This window comes from Phaseolus vulgaris, chromosome 10 (assembly GCF_051622355.1).
Source record: "Phaseolus vulgaris cultivar YP4 chromosome 10, ASM5162235v1, whole genome shotgun sequence".
Classification (NCBI taxonomy): Eukaryota; Viridiplantae; Streptophyta; class Magnoliopsida; order Fabales; family Fabaceae; genus Phaseolus; species Phaseolus vulgaris.
The window spans coordinates 11,318,458-11,334,666 of NC_143507.1; the positions used below are offsets into that span (position 1 = coordinate 11,318,458).

The window sequence follows — 16,209 nt, forward strand, 5'->3', positions numbered from 1 at the left end:
TTAAGGTAAAGACAATCATAACCTACTTAATCATTATGAAAAACATAACAATATACTTAAAAACTAACTTGTTAAGTTTCCATAATTTTTTTTAAAATTATTAGAAAACATGGTGTACTATATTTTAAGTTTACCAAAGTTCATTTATTTCTTTTAATTTTAAAACATATATATGTTAAAAACTAAATAAATAAATAAAAACTAGTCACAATTTAATAATTAAAAATTAATTTGATTGGAATTAAAAGAAAATACAAACATGTTGCTCAAAATTATACTTAAATTGAAATCTTTGTTACATTTTTTTTAATAAAAATAAACTTAAATAATTTAATCATATTGATAAATATAACTAGTTGATTTCCTTTAAAACAATATTATTATAATGAATTGTATTTCTAAATACAAGTAATTCATTTTATTATTTTTTTAAAACTACTATTTTTTGTAAATAATTTAAGTTTTTTATTTTAAAAAAACTCATTCTAGTGAACATATGAAACATAACATAAATAAGAAAATAAAGAGGGAGGACCAAAACAAAACCCGAGTAAGAAAACCTAAACATGAAATAAAAGAAATTGGTATCTGTTATGGAGAAAATTCAAACTAAGACAAGGAAGCATAACAAAGTATAAGAAAAACTCTAACTTATTATCAACACCCAAATTAGCCAATTTATCAACACAATTATTGTCTTCCCTAAAAGTATGAGAAACTTTGAAGTTTATGCCAACACATAGTTCCATACACCTTCTCCATCTTCCCCTAATGGATTGACTCATCTCATATTGGCATGTCCCGCATTTGGCCTGCTCCACAAAAGTGACACGAGCTGAATTTGTTGGCCAGCCCTGCATAAGTGTTGACCTGCATAAGAAAAATTTATATTTTTTTATTATGATGTTTCTTACTACACCCCATCAAATTTCTTCTTGCATCTCATTAATTTCTGAATTTAAAACAATAAACAACAAACAACAACATTTAACAAAATTCAATATTAAAAAATTCAATTCAATCCTAGATATTGAGAAATTCCACAAATGGAAACGAACAAAAACTATAGGAGTGAAGAAAAGGAGCCCAAAACCGAAGAAAACTAACAGGAGACAACACTCAACCTTAAAAAAATTTAGAATGGAGTCAAATCGATTCTGCATGAAATATAAGTCACAAAAGAATCGATTTTGCATAAAAAACATGTGGGCTTTCCATCCAATATAGTGCAACAAAATTGATTGTCAACTGAAAAAATGCATGAAATTGATTTTTTTAAGTGTAGTATAGGCATGCAAATTGATTTTGAAGAATGTAACTCACCTCCAACCACAAATCCTTGTTTTCTTTGATGCTTAAGCATAGAAATCTCTCAGCGAAACCACTGTACACACTCATTGGACAAGGAACAAAGCTCTAACATGACCCTCGCTGGACAAGGAACAAAGCTATGAAAGAAGCTCTCTGCTGGGCAAGGAAGAAGTTCACACAACAACGACACAATGACAAATGATTTCAAATGGTGCACCACACATTCATGATTTTTTGAAGAAAATTTTTTAAAAGTTGTCAAAGATTCCGGAATGTGGTCAGTGTTCAATGATTCAGTTCACATGCTTGCACAATGTTAAGGGGGTAGTTAGGTAAAATACCGAAAATCTACGTGGCTACCCCTTCTTTTTCTGCTCATGAGAGAAGATGGAAATTAAGCACCCCTCACACACTCGTCTTCACATTTTCCTCCTAACTCACTTAAAAAACATGATAAATCTGTGCACTTCTTTTCGCGAAAGCAGTAGATACACCAGTACAAAATATCATTACCACGACCCTATACAAAGACAGTTAACACAAAACAATCGTTAAAAAAAGATCAGTTACATTTTCATAATTATTCAACCTTTTTAACGATGATTCTAGGACCAACTGTCATTAAAAGTGACTCTAGGTGGAAAACATTGATGGTTCTGTCCAAGAACTGTCGTTAAATGTGCTAACAATCGATAATAATGAAGGTTCACTCCCCAACTTTCGTTAAAATCCTTGTTTATTTCCCCCCGCGCCCTCACCTCACACTTCACTCTCACGCCCTCTCTCATTCTAGTATCTCTTTCTCTTTCACTCTCACGCTCTCTCATTTTACTCTTGCAACTTCATCGCCACTCCCTTCTTGCGCTAGAATAAATCACATCGCACCACCTCTGCGCCTTGTCCGCAACTACATCGCACCTGCACCGTTATCTTCCCTACACTGCGCCCCAGCACCTTTGCAGCATCCCCGGACAATGTCAATGACCTTGCATCCTCCTCCCTCTCACATTACCACTTTTCAAGTTAGTGTGTTATTTAGAATTTAATATTTTATTAAATGTGTTTATGTATTTATTGTACGTGTTGATTTTTAGTTTGGAGGTATCCAACCTTTGACAATGTTGATTTAGTTTTTAATGAATTAGATAGTATTTATATATTGAACACGTTTATTCTAAGTCTGGAGGTGTCCGACCTTCGACAATTTTGATTTAGTTTTATAATGAATTAGATAATATTTATATATATATATATAACGCGTTCATGCTGAATCTGGGAGTCTTCGACCTTCGAAATTTTTTATTTAATTTTATATAATGAATTAGATAGTATTTATATGTATTAAACGTGTTAATGCTGAGTCTACGGGTGTCCGACCTTCGACAATTTTGATTTATATTTTCTTAGTTTACCAGTTCTATAAATCAAAGTTGGATTAATACACCACATATAACTGATGTTTACGAAAGAGGGGAGGAAAAATTCATACAGTTTGCACAACATAATGTCTTTAGTAATCATAATGGAGTAAGAATAAGGTGTCTTTGTGTGAATTGTTTTTACGACAGGATTTTGAGTATTTTCGAAATTAGAGAACATCTTTTGTGTTATGGATTTTTGAAAAATTATACAGCATGGACGTGGCATGGTGAATTGTTAGACTTGCCAAGTGTCCGTAGAGCTTCAGAGTGTGTTGATTTCTCAATGGATGATAGATTAGAGAACATGATTCGTGATGTAGGAGCAGAATCTTTTGTTGAAGCAGTTTTCAAAAATATGTCTAATGATGTAGAGACTCCTTTGTATCTTGGTTCAACTAACTTCACACGATTATCAACAGTGTTAAGATTGATGAATTTGAAAGCAATGAATGGATGGACCGATAAAAGCTTTACAGAATTGCTTTAATTGCTGAAGGACATGCTTCCAAAAAAAAATGCATTACCCAATCGAAATTACGAGGCAAAAAGAATATACTTTTTCCGAAAGGTTTTATATAGAAATGAGTATGAAGATTTAAGAAGATGTCCCAAGTGTGGTTTGTCACATTATAAGGTTAAAGTTGGTCAAAATGATGAAATTGATGAAGTCACAAAGGAAGGTCCTCCTGCTAAGGTCGTTTGGTATCTTCTAATAATTCCAAGGCTTAAGCATTTGTTTACAAATACAGATGATGCTAAAAACCTTAGGTGGCATGTAGATAATAGAAATGTGATGAACTACTTCATCATCCAACTGATTCTTTATAGTGGAAAAATATTAATAAAGAATTTCCTGAATTTGGAAAAGAATCAAGAAACTTAAGACTTGGATTGGCAATTGATGGAATGAATCCTTTTTAGAAATTTAAGTAGTAATCATAGTTCATGGCCTATTTTGTTAGTGATTTACAACTTACCTCCTACTTTGTGTATGAAGTGCAAATACATGATGTTATCTATGATGATCTCTAGTCCAAAACAACCTGGCAATGACATAGATGTTTATCTTAATCCATTGATTCAAGATTTGAAATTATTGTGGGATGAAGGGGTTGATGTGTTTGATGCATTTAAGAATGAATCTTTCTAATTACATGCAATCTTATACTGTGAAAGGTCATAAAGCATATCCAATATCTGAAGAGAAGACATCATATGAGTAGTTAAAACATGGAAGGAAAATTGTGTATCTTCGGCATTGTAGATTTCTAACGAAATACCACCCGTATCATAGATTGAAAAAAGCTTTCAACGGATACCAAGAACATGACATTTGTCCCACTCCATTAAGTGGCCTTCAAATTTATGAAAAGGTAAAAAATGTTAATGTGACTTTTGGAAAAATGAAGAAGAAGAAAATTGTGACTGAAATATGGAAGAAGAGATCAATCTTTTTTTATCTTTCGTATTGGTGTAAGTTAGATGTGAGACATTGTATAGATGTAATGCACATAGAAAATAATATGTGTGACAGCTTAATCAGAACACTTATGAACATTAAAGGAAAAATGAAGGATGGTGTGAATGAACGTTTGGATTTGATTGAAATGAATATACGAGAGGAATTGGCACTGCGAGAAGTTGGTAAACGTACATACTTGCATGCAACGTGTTACACTTTGTTGAAGAAAGAGAAAACAAGTTTTTGTGAATGTCTTAAAGGTGTTAAGGTACCACAAGGCTACTCTTCAAATGTTAAGAGTCTTGTATCTATGAATGATTTGAAACTAATTGGCTTAAAGTCTCATGATTGTCACGTTCTAATGCAACAATTATTATCGGTGGCTATTCGTGGAATCTTGCAAAAAATGTTAGGCATACAATCACTCGACTATGTTCATTTTTCAATTCGATATGTAGTAAGGAGATTGACCCTCAAAAGTTGGATGAACTTGAAGAAAAATAATTATCTTGTGTCAACTCGAGATGTTTTTTCCTCCATCATTTTTTAATATCATGGTACATTTAGTTGTTCATCTTCTAAGAAAAATCAGATGGATGTATCTAGTTGAACGATCAGCCTTGGATGCCGCCACTGTCTGCTGGAGAGTGTGGACAGTCTCCATGAGTTGCTGCATGGTGATGTTGTGACCTCCTTCCTGTCCAGATGGACCTTGTCTCATATTCCTCATATCGCCTGGTAGCTTTGATCACAACTGTGGATGGGACCTAGTTTTATCGGACCCCACGTGGGCGCCAAATGTTCTTGCCGGTTGACCTGGTCGCCAGTTGACTCTGGGAACAGGTTGTGACTCCGTTTTCCTCTGCTGGAATTTGCTTTTTCCTTGGAATGTTGGAACGCGACTTCGTTTGAAAAAGACGGGGCCCTACCTGTTGATTGCACTTCGACGATCAAGTCAGTACTGGGCTAAGAAGTAATGAGAAAGTAAGCAAGTAGTTTCAGTCTTAGAAACGATGTACCTTTACTAGGGATCTCAAGTCCCTTTTATAGACTACTTTTAGGCTACTTCTTGTAACAACCCTTCTCTCACGAGAACCTTATCTCAAGTGAAAGTAGGTTTCATGGGAGGAGAGTCTGTTGAGTCTGTTACAATGTGCACAATCTTAGTAAAACAACCACCCAAAATCTCCCTCCTTGGAGTGCATAATCTTAACAGCATGGCCCTAGGGTACCAACTCATGTACCAACATCATGGAGCCCATCTGTTTAATGTAGGCGTACTAGCCTTCACGTATCATGCATGCGGCTTATTTCTAAAAGCCCTAGCGCACTTGGGCCTAGGCGTCTTTGGGGAATATTTACTTGTGCTAGACCCGAATGTACTATACACACCACATGCACTTTTTCAATGATCAGGCCTTACATATATATGAATTTCAACAAAAGCATTCTTGGGGCCCACTTACGTGGCCCATTAACTTGACCAGACCATCGAGCTGACCTGCTTCACACAGGTGTTGATGTCCAATCACGTGGGCGCTGAGCCTAACGCTTTGGTCCAGTACAGGTTGTACAAGCACATTTGTATATCCTGAATAATACTGATGAGGTATTACCATACTTAGATACACACAAAGACATTGTGAAATATAAGAATCCAAGGTAATTATAAAAATGGGTGTTAGTCGAGCATAACAAAAATTTCATGTCATGAGTTAAGCAACAAATCATGAATGATCCATCAACATCTGAAACATTGATATGGCTTGCAAATGGTCTAAAGTTTGATGTTTTATGTTGTTCTGGCTATGAAGTAAATGGTTGTTTTTCTTACACAAAGTCTCGAGATGATAAGAGTACAATGCAAAATAGTGGAATCACTTTGGAGGTAGAGTCCATGCAATTTTCAACTTCAAAAGATCAAAATTCCGTTGTGGGATCAATCCCTTATTATGGTGTCATAGTAGAAATTTGGGAAGTTAATCATACCAAGTTTGTGATACCTGTTTTCAAATGCAAGTGGGTTGAAAATAAGACTGATGTCAAAGTTGATGAATCAGAAATGACTTTGGTTGACTTTCGAAAGATAGGTTATCATGACAAACCATTCATAATGACATATCAAGCTTCCCAAGTTTTTTATATCCAAGACCTTATGTCTGAAAACTAGTTTGTTGTGCTACATGGAAAAAATAACATAATGACCTAAAAGATGAAGAACTAAATAATGACATTTTATGAGATTGAATCACTTAAAGGAACGACGATTAATAGAGAGTACAAGGATGTTGCTGATGTTGTACATGCAACTCAAAATGATCATGACGAAGAAATATATATTTGTATGTACACGTGTTTCAAGTTTAGTTTTAAATTATATAATTTTTATTATGTTTCAAATTCTTAATGCTTATCATATTTGTTTGACAATAAGAACATGACTGATGATGAAGTTCCTCGTTCAAGAACTTGTAGAGGACATACTAGATTAAAAACTATGTGTATTAAGATAAATAAAGGTAAAAAAGTACCATTGACTATTGATGTCAACATTGGTGTCGCCAGTGGGCCAAATTCACATAATTTTAGCAGTTATCTCGGAGTGGTTGCTAGCGAAAGGATCTCTATCTTAATTCCTTCTTGGGATAACGTCACCGAGCACGAGAGAAACATGATTTGGTAGGATATTCTGGTATGTAACTATTTTTACTTTTTTCAATCTGAAGTTTGTTTCACTTTGTTCAATCTGAAGTTTGTTTATGTTTTTTATGAACTAATCATCCCAAGTATGGAATGTAGACGCATTATGATATCCCATGTGTAAAAGTTGAGAACGAAGGTTCTATCTTCAGTGGGTGTTAAGTTTTGTCAGTTTAAATCAAAATTGAGAACAACTTATATATATGGTGCAAGGAAAGGATAAAATCCTTGTACAAAATACATATTCCTTGATGAAGAAACTTGGTAGCAATTTGTACAGATTAAACAAACTGAGAAATGGTAGGTTAATATCACCTGTTTTATTTAGATGTAGTTTTTATATTAACGTTTTATTAAATTTTGAATGTTGATGATAGGATGTTCAGAAGAAAGCACAATCTTATCAAGCGCGTAATGAGACCCCACACTTATTGTCCCATGGTAGTTTTAAGAAGTTAGAGCAGAAGTTAATTCAACAAAAGATTAAAGCACGTTCTGCTTCTACTAAGGAAGGGAATTTAGATTCTTTGAACCCTCCATCCCCACCATCCCAACATGAGAAATGGAAGAATGCCCGTCTAAAGCAATCAGGGACATGGACTTCTAAGGAATCACAACGAACAACTGAATGAATTATAAGAAAGATGTTTTGTATGTGTTATTTTAAATTTAATACGTGTGTTGAAGTTTGACAATTTGTTTTCATTTGTTGTAGGATTCTCTTGTTGAGCAAACAACAAAGCGGATTTTAATCTTTATGGTTGCGAGGATATTCTTATTATTGCTATCGGACGACCTGAGCACCCTAGACGTGTTCGTGTTGCTAGATATGGGGTGGGGATCGCTCATACTTTGGGCCCTCATCACAATGCAAGGAACATTCGTTCAATGAATCTAGCCAGGAGTATTTGCTACAATATAGAAACAGATAAAGGTTAAGGTTACTCAAGAGATTAAAGAAAGCTTAATGGAAGGGTTTAATAAGTGGATGGATAGGGAGTTTGTAAAGCAGTTGGAAGGTTTAAGACTCTCCCAACAACCACCTGCTATGATACAAAATGACCCGCCTCCTATTAAGAGAGTCATCACAAAAGGGAGTTGTTCGACGGTTGATCCACCAGGGGATGACTTTGATTCAACTAGCCAATGTGAGTTGTATGTTGATTATGAGTCTTCCACCTGATTTGTGACCCTGGGCAAGTGTTACGAAGGGGTCACAATGTGACTCTTTCTTCTAATTTATAAAGGTCACGATGGAGAAGGTCCTTTATGACGATGTTGCAATTCCTGTGCCAACATCAGAGGTGACAATTGTAGCAGAGGCATTACATACTTTCATTGCCTGATCTAGGCATCTCGTCAGACCTATATCAGAATCTATGGTATATCTTTGCACTAATAGGATTATATATAAAATATGTTATATATGTTAGGATATATGACCTTAAACAAGAGGGGGGGTGAATTTTTTATGAAAGATCTTCGCAAACTTTGAAGATATAATGAAGTTCAATGTAGAATCACAGATACAGAAATCTAGAAAGCAATCAAACAAAACAGTTTAAGTTGATTATCAGAAAATCAACCAGTTGTTTTTGCGATTCAACCGAATGTTTTTATAAACAGAGTTAAAAACAACTTAAAAGCAAAATTTAAATGAGTTCAGGGCAAAAGAAATGCACACAAGCAATTTATACCGGTTCACCCTTATCCCAAAAGCTACATCCTATCCCCAAAAATCATTGGGTATCTACTATGCAATCAAAATTCAGATTACAAACACACCACCAAAGAAGTGACATTGAACACCTCAAGTCACACACTTCCTTTGGCACACAATCACCACAGAAATCAGAACACCCTTTGATTCTGCACTTACACAACAGTATTCAGAAATACAAGAGATACAAAAAGGATTATAACTGATGAAAGATCAAATCAAAAGATTACAGCAATCCTATTCCACTTCTTTGAGAAAACCCAAAAGCTTGAATGCAAATCTTGAAAACTCAAATCTGTTTTCACACTTTCACAAATGTCTAAAAATAGTTATCACTTTTGAGGAGCGCATAACAACCTTTTTAAATACCCCAAAAGTTTGTTAAAAACATTTAAAACAGGAGCATATTCGTTTAGAAAATAGTTAAAGCTGATTTGAAAACTTAATAGAAATTCTGTTATGGATTTTAAAAAACAATCGGTTGAATATTCGAAACAACCGATTGAATTGGTTTGATAGCAAAGTCAACAAAGTCAAACAACTTCGAACCCTTTTAAAAAACCACTAAGTGTCGAACAACCGATTGAATCGATAAAACAACAGGTTGATTTTTCCACTTCTTTATAAAGCAATGTTTTTCAAAAAAAGGATTTAAAACAATTTTAAATTCAAACAAAGAGTGGATTACACATTAATCTACCCAGATCCCACCCACACAAGCAACAACTTCAACCTTCCATCAAACACCATGGATTTGGAGACATCAAAGCTTCAAGATCATCTTTGATAAACAATCTCCTCCTATTTGATGAAGACAAATCCTTGGTTGCTTGTGTTGATCTGTTTGAGTCTGAATTAGCACCTGCAAAACAGAAACTATGCAAACATAAAGCAGATAAAACAGCAGGTTACCAAGGCACACAAACCAGTTTTCTGCATTTCCAAAAGAGTAGAAAAACCAGCCAAAAACAGTGCCAAACCAGTGAGTGTAGCAGCAACATAAACAATTTTAAGAAAAATTAAAACTTTAAATAAGAGTTTGCAGTAGCAGCATACACCACACAGAAACCAACACATTCTTCCCCTATTTGTCTTCACAAATAGAATGAAGAAAGGGATAAAAACAGAATTAAGAAAAAGTTTTTGAATCAAAAATACCTAACTCATTTCTTAAAAAGAAAGATTTGTCCTTTGGCAGAGGCTTTGTGAATATATCAACAAGTTGCAACCTTGTCTCAAAGAATTTCATCTCACAATCTCCATTGTTCACATGATCCCTTATGAAGTGATGACGGATTTCAATGTTCTTTGTTCTTGAGTGATGAATCTGATTCTTAGTGAGGTTTATAACACTTGTGTTGTCACAAAGCAAAGGCACCTTGCTAATCTTTAAACCAAAATCTTCTAGTTGTTGTTTGAGCCAAAGAATTTGTGAACAACAATTTCCAACAACTATGTGTTTTGCCTCTGCAGTGGAAAGAGCCACACAAGCTTGTTTCTTGCTATGCCAAGAAATAAGACTTGATCCAAGAAGGTGACAAGTCCCACTTGTGCATTTCCGGTCTAGCTTACACCCTGCAAAAGCAGAATCAGAATATCCAATTAAGTGTATAGGAGAGTGAGAAGGATACCATAATCTAACATTGGTTGTCCCCTTGAGATATTTGAGAATTCGTTTTGCAGCCTTGAGATGAGATTCCTTTGGATTTGCTTGGAATCTTGCACATAGACACACGAAAAACATGATATCCGGCCTACTTGTTGTGAGATAAAGTAAGGAACTAATCAACCCTCTATATTTGGTTTGATCTACCTCTTTTCTAGCCACATCAGCATCCATATAGCAACTTGATGGCATAGGTGTGCTGGCTTCTTTGCAACTTTCCATTTCAAACTTCTTGAGAATTTCTTTGCAGTACTTTGATTGACTTAGGAAAATTCCATCTTTGGATTGCTTACCTGCAGTCCAAGAAAGAATGAAAGCTCCCCCATCATTGACATTTCAAATTCTCCTTGCATGGCAGCCACAAACTCTTCACATAAACTATCTTTGGTAGCACCAAAAATGATGTCATCAACATAGATTTGGACCAAGATAATTTCAGAATTTGACTTCTTGATAAAGAGAGTTTTGTCTATCATCCCTTTCTCATAGCCATTGGATAAAAGAAAGTTACTAAGCCTTTCATACCACTGCCTTGGAGCTTGTTTAAGCCCATACATGACCTTTTTTCAGCTTGTATACATGGTTAGGATGTTGATGATCTTCAAAGTCCGGTGGTTGTTCAACATAGACTTCCTCATTGATGATTCCATTAACGAAAGCACTCTTAACATCCATTTGAAACAATTTGAATCCACTCATACAAGCAAAGGACAACAACAACCTTACAACTTCTAATCTTGCAACTGGAGCAAAGGTTTCACCATAATCTATGCCTTTTTCTTGATTATAACCTTTAGCCACAAGTCTTTCCTTTTTTCTTGTTATCACTCCAGATTCATCCAGCTTGTTTCTGAAAACCCATTTGCTTCCAATGATGTTCATCTAGTCATCCTTTGGAACAAGAAACCAAACATCATTTCTTGTGAATTGATGCAGTTCTTCATGTATGGCAGCTACCCATTTATCATCCTTGAGAGCTTCTCCAATTGATTTTGGTTCATTTTGGGAGACAAAGGTCATATGCTTGCAGTAGTTAAAGACAACACTACATGTAGAAACATCCTTCTGGATTTGGCCAATGATGTTCTCTACTGAAAGATCCCTTGGAATTCTCCATTCCTTTGGCAGCTCTTCCTGTTGCAAAATTTCAACCGGTTGTTTCGCAGAATCAATCGATTGTTTTTCTGGACAGGATTCCAATTTCTGCATAATGATGTTCTTCTCATCTTCTTCTGCATAATTCTTTGTAGAACCCTGATTTGTATGATTGATTTCATCGAACACCACATGAACAGACTCCTCCAAAGTCATAAGTCTCTTGTTGTAGACTCTATATGCATGGCTAGTTGAAGAATAACCAATGAAGATGCCATTTTCGGCTTTTTCATCAAACTTGCCCAGATTTTCTTTCCTATTATTCAGAATGAAACATCTGCATCCAAACACCTTTAGGTGACTAATATTTGGCTTCCTTCCATTGAAAAGCTCATATGAAGTTTTCTTCAAGATTGGCCTTATAAGCACTCTATTCATCACATAACAAGAAGTGCTCATTGCATCAGCCTAAAAATACTTGGGTAAGGAATATTCACTTAGCATGGTTCTTTCTAGTTCTCTAAGAGACATGTTCTTCCTCTCCACTACTCCATTCTGTTGAGGAGTTCTTGGTGCAAAAAAATTATGAAAAATTCCCAGCTTTTCCCAAAAAGTGCTGAATTTTTCATTTTGGAACTCCCCTCCATGATCACCTAATTGTAATGATGTTGCTGCAACAAGATTTTGCCAATCTTTTGGCAAGCTTCTTGAATGCAGAGAATGCCTCACTCTTTGACTCCAAGAACAACGTCCATGTATACATAGAAAAGTCATAATCAACAACAAGTGCATAGTAGTTTCCACCAAGACTCATGGTTCTTGAAGGACCAAATAAATCCATGTGCAGCAGCTCAAGGGGTTTTGAAGTAGAAACAATATTTTTCAATTTGAAAGAATGCTTAATTTGTTTCCCTTTTTGGCATGCTTCACAAAAATGGTCTTTCTCAAACTTGAGTTTGGGTAACCCTATTACAAGATCTTTAGATATCAATTTATTCAAATGATGCATGTGAATATGAGCTATTCTTCTATGCCATAACCAAGATTCATCATGTTTTGAAAGAAGACTACCAATAGATGTAGGAGAAGAGATATCTAAAAGATAAACATTGTTGATCCTTTTACCAATCAACACTACTTCCTTTGAATTGGGTAGGCATATCTCACAATAGTTGGACTTGAAGGTTACTTGATAACCCTTATCACATAGTTGGCTAATGCTAAGAAGACTGTGCTTGAGACCTTCCACATATAAGACATCATGAACCAAGAAGTTGTTCTTGTCTCCAATGGTGCCTCTTCCAAGAATCTTTCCTTTATTGTTGTCTCCATAAGTCACATGTTCTTCTTGCTTGAAATTGATGTTCACAAACTTAGATTTATCTACAGTCATGTGTTTGGAACAACCACATCTCCATGTTTTCCATCAAGTTTACCTACAAAAGAGAAATTCAAGAAACAAGATTTGGTTCCCTTACAAATGTGGGTCCTTTGGCATTAACTTTATCATGAGGAACCTAAGAATTCTTGGGAATCCATCTCATTACTCCTTTAGGAACATAAAACTTCCTAATATTGCAGAATCTAACTGAGTGACCTCTCTTCATGCAATACAAACATGTAAAAACCAGTTGTTTCGATTTTTCAATCGGTTGTTTTTATGACAGTTTTGAAAAAGGCTTTGAAAACTCATTTTTCTTGCTCTGTGGATTAAAACCTAAAACTGCTTTTCCAAAAACACAATTTTGAGATGCCAAGACAATCTCAAAGTTGGATTTACCCTTTGAAAGCCTATCCACAATTTTCTCAAGGTAGTGAACCTTCTTTTCAAGAGATTCACAATTTTCACAAACAAGTGAGTCACACTTGCAAGAAGAGTTCTTGTAAAGCATTTCTAGATTTTCAAAATCAGTTTTTGAATTCTCCAACTATTCTTCCAGTGCCTTGACTCTGTTTTCAAGCCAGTTATTCATACCTTTCAATCAGTTGTTCAAGAGAGTCAATCAGTTAGCTTCCTCATGTGTTTCTTTAAAAGCTTGAAGAAGTTGACTATAATTTTCAGCATTTAAAGAAGTACAATAACTTACACTACTTGCATCATCCTCTTCCTTGGCCATCAAACACAAATTAGCTTCTTCATCTTCACTTGATGAGGAGCTTGATGAAGAGACATCATTTTCGTCCCAAGCAATGTAGGCTTTTTTTTTTTCCTTCTTTTCCTTCTTGTTTGACTTATTCTCTTTGTTCTCTTTATTTGGGCATTCTGCCTTTATGTGCCCCTGTTCTCCATAACCATAACAAGTATATTTGTTAGCATTAAAATCACTAGATTTTTTGTTGCCATACCTCTCTTGGTTGGAGTATTTGTTGCGGTTCTTTTTCAAGAATTTGTTGAACTTTTTGGATAGCAAACTAAGAGTTTCTCCCTCACTCTCATCACTTGAAACTTGATTATTCTTGTGCTTGACAGCTTTTAAAGCAATGTTTCTCACATGCTTATCTTCACTCTCTTGAATGTTTAGTCTATTCATCTCCACTCATGCTCCTTAAGCTTTCCAAACAAGGAAGTTGTAGTCAAAGATGTCAAATCCTTTGATTCTGAGATAACCGTGACTTTAGGTTGCCTAGATCTATCAAGACATTTGAGAATCTTGATATTCAACTCTTCTTTGTCAAAGACCTTTCCAAGACTCATGAGCTGATTGACAATATGAGTGAATCGCTTTTGCACATCCGCAATCGATTCTACTTTAACCATTTTGAACATCTCATACTCTTGGATTATAGTATGTTTCCTTGCCCTCTTTACATCGTTAGTTCCTTCATGAGTTACTTCTAGGGTATCCCACATCTCCTTAGCAGATCCGCATTGAAAGACCTTGAAAAACTCATCAGAATTTAAGGCAGAGGTGATAATATTTTTTGCAATGCAATTAAACTTTGCTCTTTTGTTTTCTACATCAATCCATTGGGACCAAGGCTTTTCAATAAAAACTCCATCATTTTCAAGCTTAGAAATAAAAGGGTCATTTTCAATTGCATCCCATATTCCTCTCTTTATAAAGAGATTCAACAAAGATCTTCATACGTATCTTCCAAAATTGGTAATTCAAACCACAATACAAATGTTGTCTGTTTATTGATGCACCCTCCCCAAAGGATAATTTTTCAGCCATAAGAAAAAGATTTTTAGGATCAAACTTGAATATTTTTTAAGAACCAAGCTCTTGATGCCAATTGTTAAAATATATGGCCTTAAACAAGAGAGAAAGTGAATTGTTTATGAAAGATTTTCGCAAACTTTGAAGATATAATGAAATTCAATGCAGAATCACAGATACAGAAATTTAGAAAGCAATCAAACAAAACTGTTTAAGTTAATTATTATAAAATCAACCGGTAGTTTTTGCGATTGAACTGGTTGTTTTTATCAGCAGAGTTAAAAACAACTTAAAAGCATAATTTAAATGAGTTTAGGGCAAAAGAAAAGCACACAAGCAATTTATACCAGTTCACTCTTATCCTAAGAGCTACATTCAGTCCCCAAAAATCACTGGGTATCTACTATGCAATCAAAATCCAAATTACAAACACACCACCAAAAAAGTGACTTTGAACACCTCAAGTCACACACTTCCTTTGGCACATAATCACCACAAAAATCAGAACACCCTCTGATTCTGAACTTACACAACAATATTTAGAAATATAAGAGATACAGAAAGGATTATAACTGATGAAAGATCAAATCAAAAGATTACAGCAATCCTATTCCACTTCTTTGAGAAAATCCAAAAGCTTGAATGCAAATTTTGAAAACTCAAATTTGTTTTCACACTTTCACAAATCTCTAAAAACTGTTTTACTTTTGAGGAACGCATAACAACCTTTTTAAATACTCCAAAAGTTTGTTAAAAACATTTAAAGCAGGAACCTATTTCAATTAGAAAACATTTAAAGCTGATTTGAAAACTTAACAGAAATTCTGTAATGGATTTTCAAAAAACAATCGGTTGAATTTTCGAAACAACCGATTGAATTGGTTTGACAGCAAAGTTAACCAAGTCAAACAGCTTCAAACCCTTTTCAAAAACCACTAAGTGTCAAACAACCGATTGAGTCGATAAAACAACAGGTTGTTTTTCCACTTCTTTATAAAACAATCTTTTTTAAAAAAGGATTTGATTCCAAACAGTTTTAGATTGAAACAAAGAGTGGATTACATATTAATCTACCTAAATCCTATCCACACAAGCAACAACTTCAGCCTTGCATCAAACACCATGGATTTGGAGACATCAAAGCTTCAAGATCATCCTTGATCTACAATATACTAACTTTTTTTTAATCGGCAATCAATAAATTGAACAAAAAGGGAACACAGAGGGGTGTTCCAACCCTTTTACAATATTATTTGTTTTTTGTTGATGAGTAGTAGGAACATAAGAAAAAACTGTCTTTGTAAAAGTAGAAAACATTCTCCATTGATGTTGGTGGAAGTTGCTACAGCTTTAGATACAACCGTCGTAGAGGTTCCATGGGATGCCAATATTTTTGGAAGGCATAGTGATGTATTATTGTACTTTCACATGTTTGATTTGTTGGACCTTGTATTCAAAAATCGGGAGTTAACATAATAGTTATGCAATTATGGATCATGTAAGTTCAATTATTAAAATATTTATACTCTTTATTTATTATATATATTACTAATAACTTATTGAAGTTTAGGTATATTTGTGGATTATGTTTTCATGAGTGGAAACAAGATACATATGGGTTTTTAGACCATCAACACATTCAATCAATGGGTAACAAAAAGTTAAAAACACAA

At 34.6% G+C, this 16,209-nt stretch overlaps 1 protein-coding gene and 1 long non-coding RNA gene across 2 annotated transcripts; both read right to left on the reverse strand.

Moving 5' to 3' along the window:
* Positions 1 to 551: 551 nt before the first annotated feature.
* LOC137819692 (uncharacterized) lies at positions 552 to 1,491 on the reverse strand. Its single transcript, XR_011082375.2, has 2 exons — positions 1,324 to 1,491; positions 552 to 870 (listed from the first exon to the last, which is right to left on the reverse strand). It is a non-coding gene; the product is annotated as an uncharacterized LOC137819692 (long non-coding RNA).
* A 9,671-nt stretch (positions 1,492 to 11,162) lies between these two features.
* On the reverse strand, positions 11,163 to 12,768 carry LOC150024228 (uncharacterized). The gene is made up of 3 exons (XM_090296064.1): positions 12,416 to 12,768; positions 11,565 to 11,691; positions 11,163 to 11,414 (listed from the first exon to the last, which is right to left on the reverse strand). The coding sequence occupies exons 1-3, from the start codon at positions 12,766 to 12,768 to the stop codon at positions 11,163 to 11,165; spliced, it is 732 nt and encodes a 243-aa protein (XP_090152190.1).
* Between the last annotated feature and the right edge of the window lie 3,441 nt (positions 12,769 to 16,209).

Coding starts and splice junctions, on each gene's coding strand:
- LOC150024228 (XM_090296064.1), bottom strand. CDS start 12,768: ATGACTGTAGATAAATCTAAGTTTGTGAACATCAATTTCAAGCAAGAA. Junction 11,692..12,415: donor TCAAAACATGATGAATCTTG/GTTATGGCATAG, acceptor TCTGAATAATAG/GAAAGAAAATCTGGGCAAGT. Junction 11,415..11,564: donor TGGAGGAGTCTGTTCATGTG/GTGTTCGATGAA, acceptor ATTTTGCAACAG/GAAGAGCTGCCAAAGGAATG.